This window comes from Hesperophylax consimilis, chromosome 31 (genome assembly GCF_061612785.1).
Source record: "Hesperophylax consimilis isolate HC1 chromosome 31, BYU_Hcon_1.0, whole genome shotgun sequence".
NCBI lineage: Eukaryota > Metazoa > Arthropoda > Insecta > Trichoptera > Limnephilidae > Hesperophylax > Hesperophylax consimilis.
Window position 1 is genome coordinate 14,260,237 of NC_142866.1, and position 20,016 is coordinate 14,280,252.

General features: G+C 37.0%; 1 protein-coding gene across 3 annotated transcripts in view; it reads left to right on the plus strand.

The window, feature by feature from the left end:
- Ack-like (activated Cdc42 kinase-like) overlaps positions 1 to 20,016 on the plus strand; it is a 52,205-nt gene that overhangs the window by 26,730 nt on the left and 5,459 nt on the right. For 2 of the 3 annotated variants that reach the window (XR_016305185.1, XM_089649868.1), the window contains exons 15-21: positions 5,588 to 5,763; positions 7,848 to 7,964; positions 8,051 to 8,199; positions 8,858 to 8,922; positions 17,927 to 18,072; positions 18,238 to 18,325; positions 18,752 to 19,997. Coding sequence is in view for 2 of the 3 variants with exons in the window: in XM_089649868.1 (XP_089505994.1) it covers positions 5,588 to 5,763; positions 7,848 to 7,964; positions 8,051 to 8,199; positions 8,858 to 8,922; positions 17,927 to 18,072; positions 18,238 to 18,325; positions 18,752 to 19,997 (1,987 nt within the window). In the remaining variant the exon portion in view is untranslated. Of the gene's footprint in view, positions 1 to 5,587; positions 5,764 to 7,847; positions 7,965 to 8,050; positions 8,200 to 8,857; positions 8,923 to 9,594; positions 11,719 to 17,926; positions 18,073 to 18,237; positions 18,326 to 18,751; positions 19,998 to 20,016 lie in introns of those variants that run through there. The other variant, XM_089649867.1, reaches the window with a different exon arrangement.

Here is a 20,016-nt window from a genome sequence, read left to right on the forward strand (position 1 = left end):
ATTATAGTACATGCAACTCTGAGTAAAACTACAGATTGATTTAGCATTTAGTATTATAGTAAAAATATAATTTATTTCAGCTCAATAATAATATATCTGAACATAGGAGCCGTGTTTTCAGCGTAGATAGGCATCGCACTAATTGTAAATTCACATTCCTCAACATTACCTGTTAACAAAACCGTGGTAGTGCTTTGACCGTCCAACTATGAATATATTCCTGTTTTAGGACAGTTACATTTAGATATATTATAGCAAAGATTAATTTAAAAAAAACTTTGTTAAAAAATAACACAGAATACAAAAAGAAGCAATACAGAAAGAAGCCATAACAATAAGATAACAACAAAATAGCCGTTATAACCATCGGGACGTCCTTTGCGAAGGTAACCAAAATTTAAAAATTTTTTGATTTATTCGAGCCATACGAAAAGAAAATAAAAAAATAGCCATCACTGAACGCCTGGCAAGATGTGAAATAGGCCAGTGCAATTAGCGATTCGCGATCGAAGTAATTCCGGTAGTCCCAATTATTTTATATGTTATATAAAATGATCCCCTGATGTAAAATCTGAGTTTCCGACCTTGGCGCACCTGTGCTCGCGCCGCCATTTTGAAAAAACTGGCCGAAATCGGGCAAAAATCTAGTTTTTCCCAAATATCTCATTTCCAATGCAAATTTTGGCTAAAGTTTATTAACAAGTATAATAGAACATAAAATAACCTACAACTTTTGTGAAAACAAATTTCTTTTATCTCTAATAGGTACCGAGGTAGAAAGTCGTAAAGGTGCGTATATTTTTGAAAAAACAAGTTTTTTGCGCGCTAGGTTTGGTTTTTTATAAATACCTCGTTTCCAGTACAATTTTGTGAAAAATTTATTGATAATAATTTTTTAGAAAATAAAATTTTGTTAAAGAAATAGGTATATAATTTATGTTTTTTTATCTCTATTACGTATCCAAACTCTAATCCACCAAAACCAGGCCAAAAATTGAAACAGAGGTTAGGTGTTTTAAACTTGGCATTCCTTGATTTTATTTTTCTTTAACAATTATTGTTCTAAGAACACGTACGTTGACAACAATCGTCATGCCTGTGTCAGACCTAGCTATAGATATAGTAGATAGACTATTTCAGCATATCAGTCGCCATACATTCCCAATGGGAAGACCACTAAAATTGGCCAAGCCACTACATTTGTGCTCGCAGCTTGGTCTGACATGCCTATCAACGTAATCACAACATACATTTAAGATTATTAATACAATTAAGATGATAAGGTACATAAAAAAAGATAAAAAATTGGTATTTTCGTAAAATTAACATTTATTGACATTCTTTTCTTTATTAGTTAAGTTGTCAGCATAACAAAAAATAAAATTAATGGTAGATCAGTTTAGAAAGAAGTACGAGCCCTTGACTATAGTTTCTTACTTCTGCCCCTGAATAGCTTCTTCATCTGTCTTATCACCCAAATTTGTGGCGACTGGGTCATCATATTCCTCGTCATCGTCATCAACGAAGGCTTCTACAGCATTCTCGCAGGAGTTGCCATTCCAATGAATGCAGAGTAGGGAACATTTCAAACCCGACTTTCTGCAGGTGCACTTTCCAGCGCAACCTTTTTTGCATTGACATGATATGAAGTTCAGCAAGGCCTGAGGTGCAGCTTCCTTCAACATTGTTACTGGAGTAAGTAACCCAACAGCATGCTTTTTCCACCCCCATTCAGTCGGATCTTTATCGTGACCAAGCCAAGTCTGCACTTGCAAGTATGTTCTTGAAGCGTGTTGCTGGACTGCATCTTTGGTGTGAATTGAATTTGTTCTTTTTTACTCCTTTGACAAAAATTATGTACCTTAAATTTTCCAAATTTGATTTCTCGTTGCCGCCATACAAAAGTGCAAATAGTTGTTAGGCAGCCAAAGTGATTGTTTCTGTCTTTGCTTTTGGGTCTTGAAATACACGAACAAGTTCATTCACTGAGTGGTTCTTGAGAAGAATATTACAAAATTTGTGTTTGCCTTGAAGGTATGGCATGAAGGAATAAAATGTTTTCAACTATTTCAATGTGTTTAAAACATTTGTTCGAGTACAACGCGTTAGGTGATTTACCTTTTCCAACTTTTTGGTAATATACGTTGGGAGGTGAGAGAGCTGTGAGGAGTACCAGCAGATCAATATCCTGACCAACGATTATCACTACATCATGTTGAGATGACAACGAATTTGCTGTGTTCACTATGAGAATGTCAGCATCCTCTTCAGCTTGTACTGTCGTTATGTGGGATCGTGCAAATGAGGTTCTGAGTAGGGAAATAAAACGAGACTTGTTCTTCTCATTTCCCAGAAACTTTTCCTGTGGCACTTGTGGGTGCATGTGTGGGGGCAAGAACTGTCTGCCAGCCTAAAATAATATTTTAATACGGAAACACTGTTTCACGGATGGCAACCCGACGTGAAACAGAGCTCGCTGCCAATTCATTACCGACGAGCATTCTTGTTTCTCTGATCTACCTTGGCGGTCGACATTTCTTGATTCCTACTAAATCCTTCTGATATTCAAATCGTGTAATAGTGTAACGTGTTTGCAATAAACTTAAATTATCAATTACATCTGTTTCACTTTATCACAACCTACACTATACACATTTATTGGCCGTTATACAGGTAAGTACACGCCGCACACGCTAGCCAAACATGCTTTCAAAAAACAAAACTTCAGCAGAAGTTGTAACTCTGGCACGCCGTGCCCTTTCCACCCCTTTAGTGCTTTTATTTTCCATAGAATCTGGGTATCCATCGAATACCACTACTGCATTGGATCCATAATGATTTTGTACATACCTGACATATTGCTGGAAAATTACTGAAAAAGGTTGAGCACGACCCGATACAACTTTGTGCAGTAAATATCCTCCATCAATTACGTGTATTTTACTGCTTCCCAGTTCTGTTTTATTTGGTAGAGGGTTGAATGATGAATAAAATATAGACTTCATTCCTTTGCGCATGCCTTCCTCTGAGAAAAGAGACAATGGTACAGGAGAGAGTTCATATTGAATAGCATTAATGGATCTATTGCCATAGTCACACCCTGATTTTTGACACTGCTGGTCACCGCCGCAAGAGAAACTATCGCATCATTACGTTTTAAGTGTAGGTTTCCAAAGTTATGGTTGATAACTTTAGACATAGTTAATTTCCCCATCTTTTCAGCCATGTGACAAGTGACTTTGCTATCCCCGATTGTGCCACTGCTAATAGACATAATCACGTTTGTTTTAGGAAGTAAGCAAACCAATCAATGAGAGTTTGAACGTCTCGATCATCCCTCTTAATTCTTGTAAGCCTCATTTCTACATGTTGCTCTGACTTTCCTGATTCAATCCCACAGAATGACTCGATACCCTCACAAATGTTATGCAGATAAACGAATCCAGCAGTCCAACGAAGGATGGAACTGTCTGTGAAGGGAACCGGAGGGGAGGAGTAAAAGGGTGGGGGGTAGCCCCCCCAAACCGAAGTTCCCTCTATTAAATTTATAGATTTATGTATTTTAAAATGCAAACAAAAATCTAATAACGTGATAATAAACCGTGATAGATTTTCTGTGCGTACCTACCTAGATGTGTTTATTCTTTATATCGGTAAAAAAAACTATATAAAAATAAAAACTGCACAGCTTTTTTTGAAATTTTATGTTCTCCATAATTGGTTTCAATAAAATTTTCATGAAATTCCACTGGAAACGAGGTATTTATAAAAAACCAAACCTAGTCGCGCAAAAAACTTGTTTTTTCAAAAATATATGCACCTTTACGACTTTCTACCTCGGTACCTATTAGAGATAGAATAAATTTGTTTTAACAAAAGTTGTAGGTTATTTTATGTTCTATTATATTTGTTAATATACTTTAGCCAAAATTTGCATTGGAAATGAGATATTTGGGAAAAACTAGATTTTGGCCCGATTTCGGCCAGTTTTTTCAAAATGGCGGCGCGAGCACAGGTGCGCCAAGGTCGGAAACTCAGATTTTACATCAGGGGATCAGTTTATATAACATATACAAAAATTGGGACTACCGGAATTACTTCGATCGCGACCCCCTTTTTGGCGCTAATTGCACTGGCCTAAAACATCAAAATTGATTTTTATTGTAGGAAGTGAAAATAAAGGTCATCAAAATAATTATTGTCTTATTATTAAAATATACACAAAGAAATATATTACACATTAACAATTCATCATCATTGGCAATTTTAGTGAGAACAGGAACAGAACAGTCGCGGATGATATCTCCACCTTCACGTCTACTCCGTGATGGTCCCCCCCCCGTGATACTTCTAGTGGCACAAGGGACTGGAACTCTGAAAATAATGCTAGAAATTGTACAAAACATAACTGACGTCTTATTTTGTAAACATTTAATGAATAATAATAATTAAAAAAAGTATATACATATAAAGTACCTCCGGCACGACTGCCGCTCGCCTGGCCAGCTTCTCCGCCACTGACGTCTGTCGTCAATTCTGAAAACATAACAAATTATTACAATGCAATTACGTAACTCACACATACATAAATATTATCTTCATAAATGTATGTATAAATATAAACATATGTATGTAGAATTTTATATAAATGTACCTGCCGCGCGACTGCCGCTCGCCTGGCCAGCCTCTCCTACACTGACGTCTGCGACCATTTCAGAAAACAACAAACTATTAGAAAGCACGTACGTAACTCAGTATATGTATCTTCATAAATATATGTATATATATATAAAGCAACCTTCTGGGCGACTGCCGCTCGCCTGGCCAGCTTCACCGCCACTGACGTTACTTATCAATTCTGAAAATATTACAAATTTATTAGAAAGCAAGTACAAATTCAATATACATACATCTTAATAAAAAAAACTAGGCTTTATATTGCCCAAATTTACTATTACAATCATTTTTATTAGCACTCTTACCGTCGTCCGTGGTATCAAATATGATTTCCATCATGCCGATATCCACCGTCTCAAAAAGTCTAAAAAACTGTTTACTATCGCGTGGAACTGTCAAGAGATAAACGACTTTGTCAGAAAATGGCGCGTAATGAAACCGTCACTTTGGGTCGGATTTGTAAAATATCTATGCTAAATAGATTTTACATTACAAAGACAATAAGAAACATTATTTTGTTCTCTTTCTGACATAGAAAAATCACAAGTGTTCGCATGAGACGAAGAGAGATATCTAACTTTTACTAATGTAAGATCGCTGAGGGACACTATAGGCTACCTGCACTCGTAACGGATTATGATGATTTGGGACAATTTGGGCCTCGTAATAAACAACGGGTTAATCAATTTCTTCAGGAATTCTTTTTTGAACTGATTATTAATTTAATTGGCATGTCTGGGGTCTAGTTGTTGGAAGGTCTAAGTAATAAATTGGTGACAACCGTTTTCTTTAAGATCTCACTTTTAGGGATTATTAACAAATTAGAGCTACAAAACGAATGGATCTCAAATTATTTTTTGTCTGTAAAATATTACAAACCATTAATGTGCAAATATTATGTAATTTCCAGAAGCCCTCTGCCGATTTTGGCCAGCCCCTCCTCGAGGAGATGGAGTCCATCTTTCGCAGCCTGCGCGGACACAGCCTGGGGGGGCACAGCCTCGGGGGACACAGCAAGGTCCCCACCACCTCGCAGGACCACGAGGGAACCAATCATCGCAATGAACTCACTGAACTGAGCTCGAGGTACATGACTATCAGCAACTGCATTACTATTTATCACAACTTCAAGGTTCTTTTACAATCCGTAGAGGGAAGAAAAAATAGGTTACGGTACTGTACACACAGTTGCAAGCGATAAATACATAATAATTCTAAAGTACAACTTGAATGTTGTCATTGAGTACAAAATGGAAGACAAAAATGTCTGCGCTTAGTATTCAATTTGAATGTTGTTATTGAGTATGAAATGGAAGCGTAAATGTCTTACTTGTATTGCTTGATATTGATTACTTCTACAGGACCATTTTTGTGAAAAATCACCCTAATACCTGCTTTACTCGATACCTTTTTACGTACCGATCCCCATATCGGGACCCATATGAAAAAATTACGCTTTACACAATCATTTTTCATACTTACGATATTATACAGATAGTTGTCATTAGAGAAGAAATAATATTTTGAGACGGAACTAAATCGTCAAAAGTGGCAACACCTTGAACATAACCATAGATCACAACCATGAAAACTGTCAAACCTGTCGCTGTCATTTGCGAGCTTTCAATGTTTTTGTTTACCCATTAGTCTTTGACCCTTTATCATAATGATTTTTAAAGGTATCTTGATTGGTACGATACTCGTATAATATATCTCGTGTATTATTTCCTCAAAACAAAATGTCCATCACTTGTTTTGAGGAAATAATACACGAGAAATTTACATACGTACTGTATCTCATAGAATAATGAATATCTCCGTGTTTTAACTTCATATTTTGATGAATGAATAGGACAGAGTTGTGAGAGTTATTGCTTTGGCATCTGCACTGATACATTTTAATGATACACTGATACACGTGAAATTTACAATACATATCAGTAATACGCATTCACAATCGGTAATAAATAGATATTAAAGTCTTTTTTTAAATATAAAACTGAATAAACATTTTCACCTAATATTGCTGCGAAAAACAATGAGAGTAGGCAGAAACAAAATGTCGAATCATCAAATAATCATACATTGGAAACATGCCAAGAACAATTGAGTCGTATTGTTCCTATTACTAACTTTCAAGCATTCGATAATATGTACCGGTACACCATACAATAATAAGATGCCAAGAACAATTGAGTCGTATTGTTCCTATTACTAACTTTCAAGCATTCGATAATATGTACCGGTACACCATACAATAATAAGATGCCAAGTACAATTGAGTCGTATTGTTCCTATTACTAACTTTCAAGCATTCGATAATATGTACCGGTACACCATACAATAATAAGATGCCAAGTACAATTGAGTCGTATTGTTCCTATTACTAACTTTCAAGCATTCGATAATATGTACCGGTACACCATACAATAATAAGATGCCAAGTACAATTGAGTCGTATTGTTCCTATTACTAACTTTCAAGCATTCGATAATATGTACCGGTACACCATACAATAATAAGATGCCAAGTACAATTGAGTCGTATTGTTCCTATTACTAACTTTCAAGCATTCGATAATATGTACCGGTACACCATACAATAATAAGATGCCAAGTACAATTGAGTCGTATTGTTCCTATTACTAACTTTCAAGCATTCGATAATATGTACCGGTACACCATACAATAATAAGATGCCAAGTACAATTGAGTCGTATTGTTCCTATTACTAACTTTCAAGCATTCGATAATATATACCGGTACACCATACAATAATAAGATGCCAAGAACAATTGAGTCGTATATGTAGTTCCTATTTACGATAAGTCTGCTTAAAAGTATCATAAAGTATTTTTTTTTCAATTATAACTTAATTGATAAAAATCTAGAAAATTATATTTCCTGTGCTTTTTTGTTGGACTACATATATTTAGCATGTGAAATAAATAATTTTTGAAGATTTATTTTATAATATTATTAAGCACATCCCTATAAGTTATGATTGAAAAAAAAAAACAAATTTTCACCCAAATAGACTTATTTCACCCAGTCCAAATGTTTTGTCCTGTTGATCAGGAAATTGTGATTGATATTGTCAAATGCTATATCTTCATCTTAATCATTCTTGATTATTATGGATGTGCTAAAAGTAAAATTTGGTTTGTACAGGTTAAACCACACAGCAACACTGTCCAAGAAGAAGCAAACATCTGTGAAACAAATCTCAGGTCATGACAAGAAGATGCTGGACTCAGCAATCGCCTTGGCTAACGAATTAACCGCAAAGTGAGTTGAATAAGGATTATAATACATATGTATCAGCAAAGATGACATAATAAATTAATAAAACATGTTTGTTTCTCGGTCACCAGGTCGATGACAGACCTGGAACACAAAACAGAAGAGGTGCCTCTCACTCCCACCACTCCCAACGAGAGGTCCAAGTTCCACTTCCGCTTTCCTCTCGGCAGCCACGCCTCCGCCACATTCAAGACCGATTCCAAATCGACTGACACTTATGGTAAGTGGCTATTACAGTAGAACCTCGTTAATTCAAAAACCACCGTAAATGTTTCCAATCCAATTATCTTCGTGGCCTGGCCTCCAAACTGAAATAATATTATAATTTTTTCGAATTACACAGACCATTTTTCGTGCGCGAACTTTGACATACCACATATCCTTTCCCTTTCTGTGTAATAAATCGTTTCAAATTTATAAGTATCCTAATACAGTACTCTCTCACTAATCCAAACACCAGGCAGGTGCCCAATTAGTGAAAGTGGCGGATTATAGTGCATTCATATTAAATATGCTACCATGCGAGAAGATTCCTTTTTATAAAATTATTCAAACAAAGAACATATACCACAGTTGTTAGAATTCACAGAGGACTAAAAAAATACTAAAGTAACCGAAATGTCCTAAAGCAATAATTAAACTTAACTAGATTCCGGATATTAACTGAGAGTAAGATAACCCAGTGTACTTGGCTTGGCGCTCGAGTCTAGGCGCGTGGCTGACTACTGAATTCGACGTACGAGGCGGATTATAGAAGTCGTCGGATGATTGAGCGGCGGGTTATTCTTTTGGTTGATTTTGACCTGTATGTACATGTAACTTATGTATGTATACTATTTCAATTATTGCTTTGATTCTGAAAACATTATTTTTACCAGGTAACAAAATGGACAAGCGCACATGCACATTCAGCCAAGAAGCTCAAAGTGTTCCTGACATCCAGGTAGGATTCCTTTTTCATAACTCAACAGACCACTTGCATAACATTTTTTTCCGGTTTAACCAAATCTAAAACATCCTGTGTGGTTTTTTTTCATATTTTTGAAACCATTGCGTTTTATTGAAAATTTATCAAATGAAAATCAATTCGCAAAACAAGACCATTTTATAAAACCGGAAAGAACTGGCAAAATTTATAGGTGTGGAAAAAAAAGAATTAAAATCCAAAAATCATTTTTAAAAAATCTAACCTCTTTGAACAGGGTGCCAAATCGGGAATTGTGGGGAATTTCTAAGAATTAAAAACAGATTAAGTATTTTGTGGGGAAAATGCGGGGATTCTGCAATATGAAATAACAACGGTGGTTTGTTTAATAATTAGTGATATTTCAACTAATTACTAAATACTTACATAGTTGAGTAAAATACTGAAGTTGTGGACTCAGGAGAGAGAATTGCTAAGCTGATTGTTACACTGGCTTGAGGCACAGCTGCCAGCTTCCAACTGAAGAGCTTTGTTTTGGTAAAATTTCTGTGATGATTTAATTTTCCTTTGTTTGTGCTTTTCCTTTTCCACTTCACCAATGTCACTATCGTAATATAATTTTCATCCTTATTATATGTTGTAATGTTGGTAAACTGCATTGTGAAATATATTTGGTTTGGTTGCGAGTAGAAGTTGCAATGCTCGCTGCAGTCACTGAGCTCCATCACGAGTAACGATGTAGATTCTATTTCACACAACATCCTGAGGTTGCCTTTGTGGGACAAGGCCTCGGCCGAGTTCTGTTTCGCCAAGTCTAGGGAACTGCTGTCCAAGCCCCTGAACATCACTTCCTACTCGGACCTGAGTGAAATGTCTCAGGGAACTTTGACGCCGCTGAACAAGGAATCCTACTATGAAGATATCATGCACGGTATGAAGGATCATCTTCCCACTGAACACAAGAGTTTGCAAAACATTATTAATTCCGATGAAAAAACCATCTCAGACAACGATACTCTAACTAAAAAGTCTTCATTGAAAAGCATAAGTAATGATAAAAACCGGAAATCCAAAAAAAATGTTTTCTCAGATGAAGAAGAAATTTTGCAATCCCCTCTTGTAATCACAGAGGACAGTGGCACCTTGAAAAGAATTAGTAAAAGGACATCTGAATTCCGGAGCTCTCTGAAAGGTCCGCCTAAGGGGGGCAGATCCGTGGAGAAGGAATGTAATACCAAGTCTTCTTCTTTTGACTTACTGGAGACTATTGACCGCAGTTTATCTAAAGTGGGAATATTCAATTCCAAGGGCAGCCCTTGCAGCCCTCAATTCAATACGAGGAACGCCAGCATGACCCCCAAGTCTGTCAAGTCCCCCAACGGCAGCTACTTTCTGTTCCCCAGTGGCAATGACATTGTCATTGAGCCGCACTGCGAGCCAAGTAAGGCCAACACTGGGTACGAGCACGACCTGGATGTGTACAGCCCTCGCAGCTTACAGAATGGTGTTTTGTATAAAGATCCGCCCAGTAAGTTGGCCCAACAGTATGATAATAACTTACAAGGTATTCCAAAATCAGACAGTTTCTCAAAAAAGAAGTCTGCTTTTGATCCGGCACAACGTCGTAATAATAATTTTACCAAAAATATTGATGCTAAACCTAATAACAGTGTTTTCGAAGGTAATTCCATTTATGTTCAACAAATAGATGGAAAGAAATACGTTGTCGCAGCACCTAAAAATTATGGTTTCGACAGTAAAACGATCTTTAGTACTGCATTGCATAACTCAAACACAAGTATTCATTCTGCTTATCAAGTACCCAAAACTCCAAACCCTAATAACGATTATTACACTAGCCGCCCGAGGGCCTTATCTTTCTCTGAAAGGAATGTTCTGGCACATCCTTGCAAGTCGAATTACGCTGTTCAGAAGGTCCTGAGTTCCAAGTCCATCAAAGCGCGAAACCTTCGACGCCAGTCCTACAACCCGGGGGTGTACAATGTGGACACCTCGTCCAGTGACAGTGATGTCAACCTGGACTACTCCATCAGCCACTCCGAGTGTGACATCAGACTAATCATGAATAAAACTTCTGCTCAAACATCCAAACATGTCAGACAATTATCCTACCGTAAAACCTCTCAGAAAACGGCAGGAACTAAAATATCTTCTAAATTGTCCACATCCAATTCTAGTATTAGAAGTGTACCTCAAAATTTGATGGCGGCTAGTGGGGGCAATGACCCCATCTCAAATGAATTCATTTCTTCACGACCTTTTAAAAGTAATGTGGGAAGTTATTTTGAACCTTTCGATGTCCAATACAATGTGGGGTACATGATGAGAAACAAAGCTAAAATTACTTCCCAAAAAATAACAGAAGCAAGTTACAGATCAGAGAATCGGGAGTTCGCTGAAGAACTGTTGAGAGTCAAACCCAAGCCAGTTCTGGCCACTCATCACCTGCATCCTGGTTACGGAATGGAGTCTTCCAACTTCGACGTTTCCAAATTGACGGGAAAGAGTCCCCCGCCCTCGCAGAACTTCTTAAACAATCCCAACGGGGCGTCCCCCACACCTGCCCCTCCCCCCGTATTCAACTGGCCCGAGGCCATCAGTGGATCGGCGGTGAGCACCAACTTCCCGGCGGCCAAGGACTGGTACACCGTGGACCGGCACACTCTCCAACGAATCCACAACACCTCCAGCTCTTCCTCCCACTCCAGCAATGACTCCTTGACAGAATATCCCGACTTCAAAATGGATTACTCGATTGGTTTCCCGCCAAGTCCGGCCCCTTAATTTTTCTACTCAACATCAAGTTTTGTTAACAGATTATTTAACTAAGTACTCCACTCTTAACACGCCGAGAGTAATTTCTTTTTAGTGGTTTCAAACAGTGCTCAGTATGCTCAAACACTGCATGGAAGTAATTTAACCACAATAACAGGGTCCTACTGTTCGGTACATTTCTTAGATTGGGAATTTGCAAAATGTACTTGCTGCTATATGTTCCGGTACTGCTTCTTCTGCAGAGCTGTCACAATCGAGCGCCTCAATCTTCAATAGAGTTTCAGCCGCTTTTGTGCTTCATCAATTAGTTTTTCTCTATTAACTACAATAAGATAAACCATCCTTGTTTATCTAAATGTATTTCCAAAAGTAATTGACTCTAAATTAGATTTTGATGTTAACTTTTTTTATAATCATTGTTGATTTACCAAGTATAACGCTTGTGTCAGAACAATAGAGTTGGTCGATATTCCTGTCCCAGTTATTTGGAACCAGTTCATTTGATGTCACCGGAACCCTCAATATTGAACCGGTCCCATAAATTATCAGTTTCTTTTAGAATACTTATCAAAATTGAATTAAAATGTTGAGAAGAAAGAAGTTGTTAAGAACCATATACAGAGCTACCCTTCCCCAGTCAGTATGCCGAGCATGGCGCTGGAGAAGCCCACCTTTCGGCAGGTTTTTGAGATGGCTGATTTTCATGAAAAGAGTTCCAAATGACCCAAACTTTTTACCAAGGTCGTGACAGGTGACGAATCATGGTGCTTGGATAAGACCCTGAAACAAAGCGACAATCCAATGGAAGACTCCAAATTCGCATGAGATCAAACATCAAGACCAGTCATTCCCAAAGTGGAACTTGCACATTTGATACCAGTAGCAACGCTTTGCGCCCATAAGCTCATTAACAATGTTTTACCAAACTTGCATGACTATTCTTTATTTATTATATTCGAATGTCTGAGGCAAACACTACTCCAGTGATGAGATATCTCAATGACCCCCCCCCATGGTTTGAATATATTGTGGGGAATTACTCTTCTCCGAAATTCTCTAGCCACCCCCCTCCAATGAAAATATTGTGGGAATTATTCCCCTCCGAATCTGTAAACAAACACTTACACTTAAATCTACAGAAATAAAAATTATGGGCATACCATAGACATATGAATATTAGTAGACCTGCCCTAAGTGATTAAAAGCGTATTATCCCCACTCCCCATACCGGTTCCATTGGAGCCGGCTGTGCTCGCGTATGGCCTCAAGTGAAATTTGAAAACGTGACGTCATCATTCTTGTGCGAACTATGGTCGAGGCATCATCGGTTCATTTTACGAAATAACACGGCAAAATGTTGACTTGTACTATGAAAACTTGTAAAAATAGATGTGAAAAAGAGAATAAACCCAATTGTCGTATTACATTCCATATATAAGCATTATTTTACTTTATTTTAAGCATATTCACATCGTATAATATGAATCAGTTGTTACTATCACATCGAGAAACGTCTGGACGCGAAACACAAAGCTGGTTGGTTGCTGGAAAGTAAAATATGAACATTTATAAAAGTGTCTTAACTAAATACTTAAACGAAATATTCGACTCTGAAAATGAACTGAATTTTTTTGCCGAATTTGGACTTCGCAAATTTGTTCATAACGTGGCGAGTAATTTGCGCTCCCATGTAAAAATGTCTATTCATTCCAAAGCAGATTTTACTTTTAAGAAGTAAATGGTGATATTATAATGCGAGATGCCTATTTACTGTCAGATTGATTTATTGACGAATCACAGTCAGCTTCACTCCCTTCGTTCTTCAACAGTTGATTTTACCCCTCGCCATTATCTTCTCGTCTATTAATTCCTATGTCTGTGGGGCATACCATCAATGGGGTCTACCCAAAACAGAAAAAATCGGTACGTGGTCACCAAAAAGGGACCAAAAATTTGGGGACCTTTGATCAAGACAATGCTGATTTGTTTTTTCGATGTGAGAGGAGTCATCCATTCAAAGTTCGTTCTACATTTGTTCTTCAGTTTTCCCTATGCATCATCCTTGTAGGCCGTTTTTAACATTTCAAAAACAAAACAACCATCACCAAAAAATTCACACCAGCCGAAAGGTCGACTTCTCCAGCGCAGTGCCTAGCATGGCATACTGACTGGGGAAAGGGACACGGTTCTACCGGCAGAACCCAATACTACAAAACTAAGTCCCCGCAACATCAGTTTGGTTTCTTTTGCGTACCCTCTCGTATTATAACAGCTAAATGAAAGAGGATTCAAATTATTTTTTTTTAAGTGTGGACCTCTCTAAAATTAGTATTATACAGGATACAAGGTATTTTTGTTGTCATGAGTGGTCCTGCATTTTGGACCATATTATCTACTTTCTACATCACAGGGGGATATCTATTAAAACAGTAAACATCTGTTATATACATTTCGATAGACACACAGTTTGAGAGCTTTTTTTGCAAAATAATTGTTTGATTATTTTATTGGAGTAAATAGTATTATTAATGGAGGTCTCTAAGTTATAACAGTGAGATGTATGCATTTACCAAAGTACATTTTCTAATGCGACAATTTGCCTCCGGTTCATCTTCAAAATTTAAGAATATTTAATTTTTAGGGGATTTTTCCAGTGCATATAAAAGTCACTACGATTCCGATAAAAACTTTTTTGGTCATTTGGTCATCTCTACAGCAAATATAGTATGTATTTACGAAATACGGGTGGGAGGAGCACCAATTGCACTAAGCGCACGCACCTTCTTCAACGTCTTTGCTTCAAATGAATCTGATTTATTTATATATTGCATCACACTACACATAAATCATATTTTTTCTCACTAAGTCTATATCGAGGTTAACAATTTACATTTGAGTGTAGCAAACATAGAGTAATCACAAACATAAAGTAATACTACATATATACAAACACAGAATATTTCAAAAAGAATGAAAGAAACGATTGTAATGATGTTTTAAAACCTACTGTTGTACCTCAAACTATTTAAATATTTAAAATAAGTCGTCTTTGTATTATCATTTGTATTTATGATAAAATTAATCCCCTCTCAAGAAAAGGAACATTATGGAAGTTAGTATGAGAATAATGAACATTTTTTAATTAGATTAATATTGTCTATAAAATGTATGTTTTTTTAAGTTTTGATGTTGACTAACATAGAGTTACTACATGAGTACATGAGTAAGTCGATGAAAGGCAAATGCAATGTCAAACCACTTTACCATCAGTTCTTAAGTTTTTCATCAATCACTGTGATGTTTTTATTCGACTGACTAATTTAGAAAATTGTCAAACGATGACTGAATCTATTTAAGATTATTTTTGAGTGGTTGAGCTGTATCGTGGAAACATTTGGCTTATTAATCCAGAGTGTGGCATTCAAAATTAAAGTTAGATGTTAAAATCGAATTCTTCAAATTGAAGTGAGTAAGTTATCCAAATGTTTAGGAGACAAATAAGTGAATTATGTCCACTTAATTCAGTCTTATCAAAAGTATACTCAGGAAGAGTTCATTTTTACTTAGCTATTGATAATGAAATGATATTGTGTGGATTTTGTGGTGGTCTACAAAGTTGGTTGAGCGACTTGCTTCCATTGAACAGTTTTATTATTTGCTATTGATCATGGTCACTAAAAGCTGGCCCCTTCCAACAATGTTACCTTCAGAAATCTGTCAAGTCCAGGAGCCATTAGAGTCGACTGGAATAATCGTTGTGAGCCAAAGCTTATACAGAAAATACTATGAGATAGTCAACACTTCTTGTCCTGTAAATGTGATATTATTGTTGTAGCAATGTCAATTTGCATATTACTATGTATTACACCAACTTACTTCTCTTTAGCAGCCAAATTTAAAATGATATCTTCTCATTCTGTTACTGTAAACATAATTAGCTTTGGATTAAGATTGGGAAAATTAGATTTATTACTTAAACTTGTACACAAGTCATGTGTCTATTGTGATATTTTAACAGGAATCCTGATACTTTAATCATCACCCGTTCTTTACTTCCTATATTCTTAATCTTACATTATAATCAGTTGGCCTAATATTGCCAGTTACATTTAAGTACATTGTTAAATAATTATTTCACCCTTTAAGAATGTATTTAATTATAGTGACATGTTGTGGGGAGCGATATTACGAGGCGTATCCAGAAAGTAAGTGTACTGAGGCTCTCATGACCGAACGAATTTTATTTTCGACATGTTGGCTACACTTACGGGTAGCCTGACTCTTCCCCTCTGCAACGTGACCGGTTCAAGGTCAGTACGTTGAGAAGTGTCGACGCGACAACACTTTTCGTGAAAAATGTCAATCCAATCTCCCGCCAAGTGCGAAATACGCGGCGTCATCCGTTATCTCGTTTGGAAGGGAAAACCTCCGTTTGAGGTTTATGATGAGGTGAAAACTGCATATGGTGATAAAGCTATGAATCGTACGAGTGTGTAAAAGTGGTATCGCGAGTTTAAAAAGGCATTTTAATTGAATATCTGCCTCAAGGGGAGACCATCAACTCTGCAAGATACTGTGAGACCCTAAAAAAATTGCGGAAGGCGATTCAAAAAAAAAGGATAGGCATGCTGACAAAGGGAATCAGCCTACTGCAGGACAATGCCAGACCACACACGGCCAACGCCACGAAGGAACTGCTTGCCTCGTTTAAATGGGATGTCCTGAACCACCCCGCGTATTCCTCTGACCTAGCACCTTCAGATTATTATCTCTTTACCTCCCTGAAGCTGTACATGGGTGGAAAAAGGTTTTCAACCGACGAGGAGGTAAAGGAGGAGATGAAGAAGTGGACGAAGGGGTTGTCGGGAAACTACTTCGAGGAAGGCATCAAAAAGTTGATACCCCGCGTCACCACCTGCATTGAGAGGAATGGCGACTATGTCGAAAAATAGCTTACATATGTACTACGGTAACCTACAAAAATTCAGTACACTTACTTTCTGGATACGCCTCGGATTTAACATGTTTTGATGTAGAAGTTATGTATACACAAAGACATTATGTATCCTGATTCTCTCTAGTGTGTGGCAATTGGCAACTGTGGAGAATAACTGGCTCTCAGTCCAGCCATATTAGGTTGTCCGAGTTTGTTTGTTTCTTGTACTCCCTTCTGTCGCTCACTAAACTTGAGCAGAACTAAACTCTGTTGGTCGTTCACAGCATAATAATAATATTTGTATTGACGTAATCCTTGTGTTAAATAAATGTCTATGATATTATAATCCCTTTAATGTAGTAAATCTATCAGCCGATTAAGGCAATTGATATTTGGAGTAAAATAAGCTGGTTGAGCTTTCTCCTCATATGGCCAACGTTTCAGATAATCTTGCTGTTCCATCAGCTGGAGCAATCTTCACATTGTTCTTAATAAAAGAAGTAGTGGGTTGGTTGCATGTCGTCATGTTATGTACAATATAGATCCCGATCAGAACTACAATGTTGTCATGTTATGCACGATATAGATCCCGATCAGAACTACAATGTTGTCATGTTATGCTCAATATAGATCTCGAACAGAACTACTATGTTGTCATGTTATGTACAATATGGATCCTGATCAGAACTACGATGTTGTCATGTTATGCTCAATATAGATCTCGAACAGAACTACTATGTTGTCATGTTATGTACAATATGGATCCTGATCAGAACTACAATGTTGTCATGTTATGCACAATATAGATCCCGAAGAGAACTACGATGTTGTCATTTCTCACAAAGGTTATCTCAGTTACTCAAATAAATTGCAAATCAATCAAACATGCATTCATGCTGATTCGCACCGTATTATTACATAAATTGACTTGACGTGAAACATTACTTATTTATTATGTACTAGTCATATTTATAATAAATCATTAACTATATAAAAACATGCTTTTTAATTATCTACAATCGGTGACGAATATCCTACATTATAAACGTAATAACACTATTTTTCTCCTGCACAAAAGCAACTGCAATACAAATTATTATTTATTATATATATAATATTTTACATAGGCATATAAACATTATGATTTAGTGTATTTTTAGCATGCTGCATGACTTTACATTTTTTTTCCATTATGTAGTATTCTTATTATGGTTTAAAATTTTGATTTGTTTATGTTATTTTTTGTTAAATTTTCCTTCACCTTCCTTCACTCCCTCTCCCGACTCGTAGTCTAGCCTGACAGAGGAGGGCAAGCTGGCGTACGAGAGTCTGGTGGAGCAGCCGGCGCGCCTGGTCAACACTCTCATCAACATCCGCCAGAAACAGGGCAGCGGCTCCGCTGTTATGGACGCTATGGACTCCAAGCATGACCACAGGTATTGTTATCATCACATCAAACTAAAGTATTGTCGGTAGTTGTTCAGTTGCTGATATCCTATGAATTAGGGAACGTTCTTGGGTCTAATTTAGAGGCAGACAAACGTAATTTTGTGGACTTTATGTTAATTTGAATATTTATGCATTAAGTAAATCCTTTTCAGTTTGGGATCTCCTAAAGCGGCTGAATCATCATCCGTTTTGTCAGAACTCTTAACGATTAACAAGATAGAACCGAGTCCAGATACAGTGGTAAGTATTTTGAATACTTCATTCAATGTGCGCTACATGATAACATATACACTAAGGAACGGATTGGTTCACAAATTTTGAACAATTCATCAAATTTCAAATTCAAGTTCTGTTATTATTTCATCATTGGCCAGTTGTTTCACACATGTATAATAACCTTAACGGTTGAATAGAACCTTTACGGAACTTGAAAATTAACTTTGAAATTTAATGTAATGTTCAAATTCTGCTAAACAACCTGTCCTTAATGAAAATGAAAAGTAATTTTAAAAGTCAGTTTGTTAGTACAAAGTGTAATTTTTTTTTTTTAATTTTTCTTTATTCAGTGTTTTTTTTTACAATTTTTGGGTGTGTTAAGACCACCAAACCAGGCACATGCCCGTGATATGGTGGTTGATTAATGTTTGTATAATGTGTGTGTTGCAGGTGCAAGAGACAGGGAATGCCCTCCCCCTTCCCCCGAGAGACCGCACTGTCATATCGCAAAGTTCTAGAAAACGTCACACAAGAAAATACCCTCTGATAATTCAAGATTCTAATTTGCAAAGAACTCTAAACCGCTTGAACCACCAGCCATTGGCAGAACACTGTGTAATGACTTCCTTTGAGAAGAGTCCCCAAAGTAACTCCAATATCAAAGACAGAAACACAGATCCGCGCTCTCGGACTCCCTGCATTGAATCCATGGCAATATCCGCTAATAATTTCAGTACGCCATATGAAAATTCCAACGTAGGTCACTACCAAAATGTTTTCACAAAATTTCCATTCACTAGCCAAGACTCGTTTGACACTCATTCATTGACATTTGAAGCCCAATTAGAAAATAATTTTGCTCCTATAGATTGTTGCGATGGCGCAGCAATCCATGATGAGTTTGAACTGAATGCCTCTGCCTCTGCCTCCAAGAATACAGACGAATCAAACACATCCATTAGCTGTGCTTCAAATAGAAATGAGTCTAACCAAACTGATGGTGAAACTGCAGAGGTTGCCGCTTATTTATATAAAATGACCAACTTAGACAATATGGAATATATAGATGGGCCGAATGTTTGTTTGAATCCCTTTGCTACACAAATTGAAGATTCTTGTAACATGGCTACTAATCCTTTTAGTGATCAAAACTTGACCAAAAGAAATGTTAACTTTTCTTCTCAACCACCCAGTGAGTTGGCCAGAAATGCACTTTTCAAGAAAATAAAGACTGATTTACAAAATCTAGATATGGTTAAACCAAAAGAAGACTCGATAGAAAATGTTCCTGAGGAAATAGAAGAAGGTAACTTAGAAAATCAAAGTGGATTAGAGGAAACTCTGTCGATAGCCAGCTTAGAGGCGAATTCTTTGAATGATCTGGCAATGCCAGCTGTTTGCAATGAAAGTGATGCAAACAGTCAGAGACACGGTCTCGGAGGAGAAAATGGTGATCAGGCATTGGCGCCTGTTCCCAAACTGAGAGATGTAAATAGGCAGCAAGTACGTCTGGGAGATTATGATGATCAGGCATTGCCAGCTGCTTCCAAGCAAAGTGATACTAATTGGCAAAGACGAAGTCTCGGAGATAACATTGATGATCTGCCACCTGTATCCAAGCAAAGTGATGCTAATTGGCAGAGACGCAGCCTCGGAGACAATATTGATGAACTGGAGCCATGCATGTTTGCCAAAGGTAAAAATTATTAAAATAT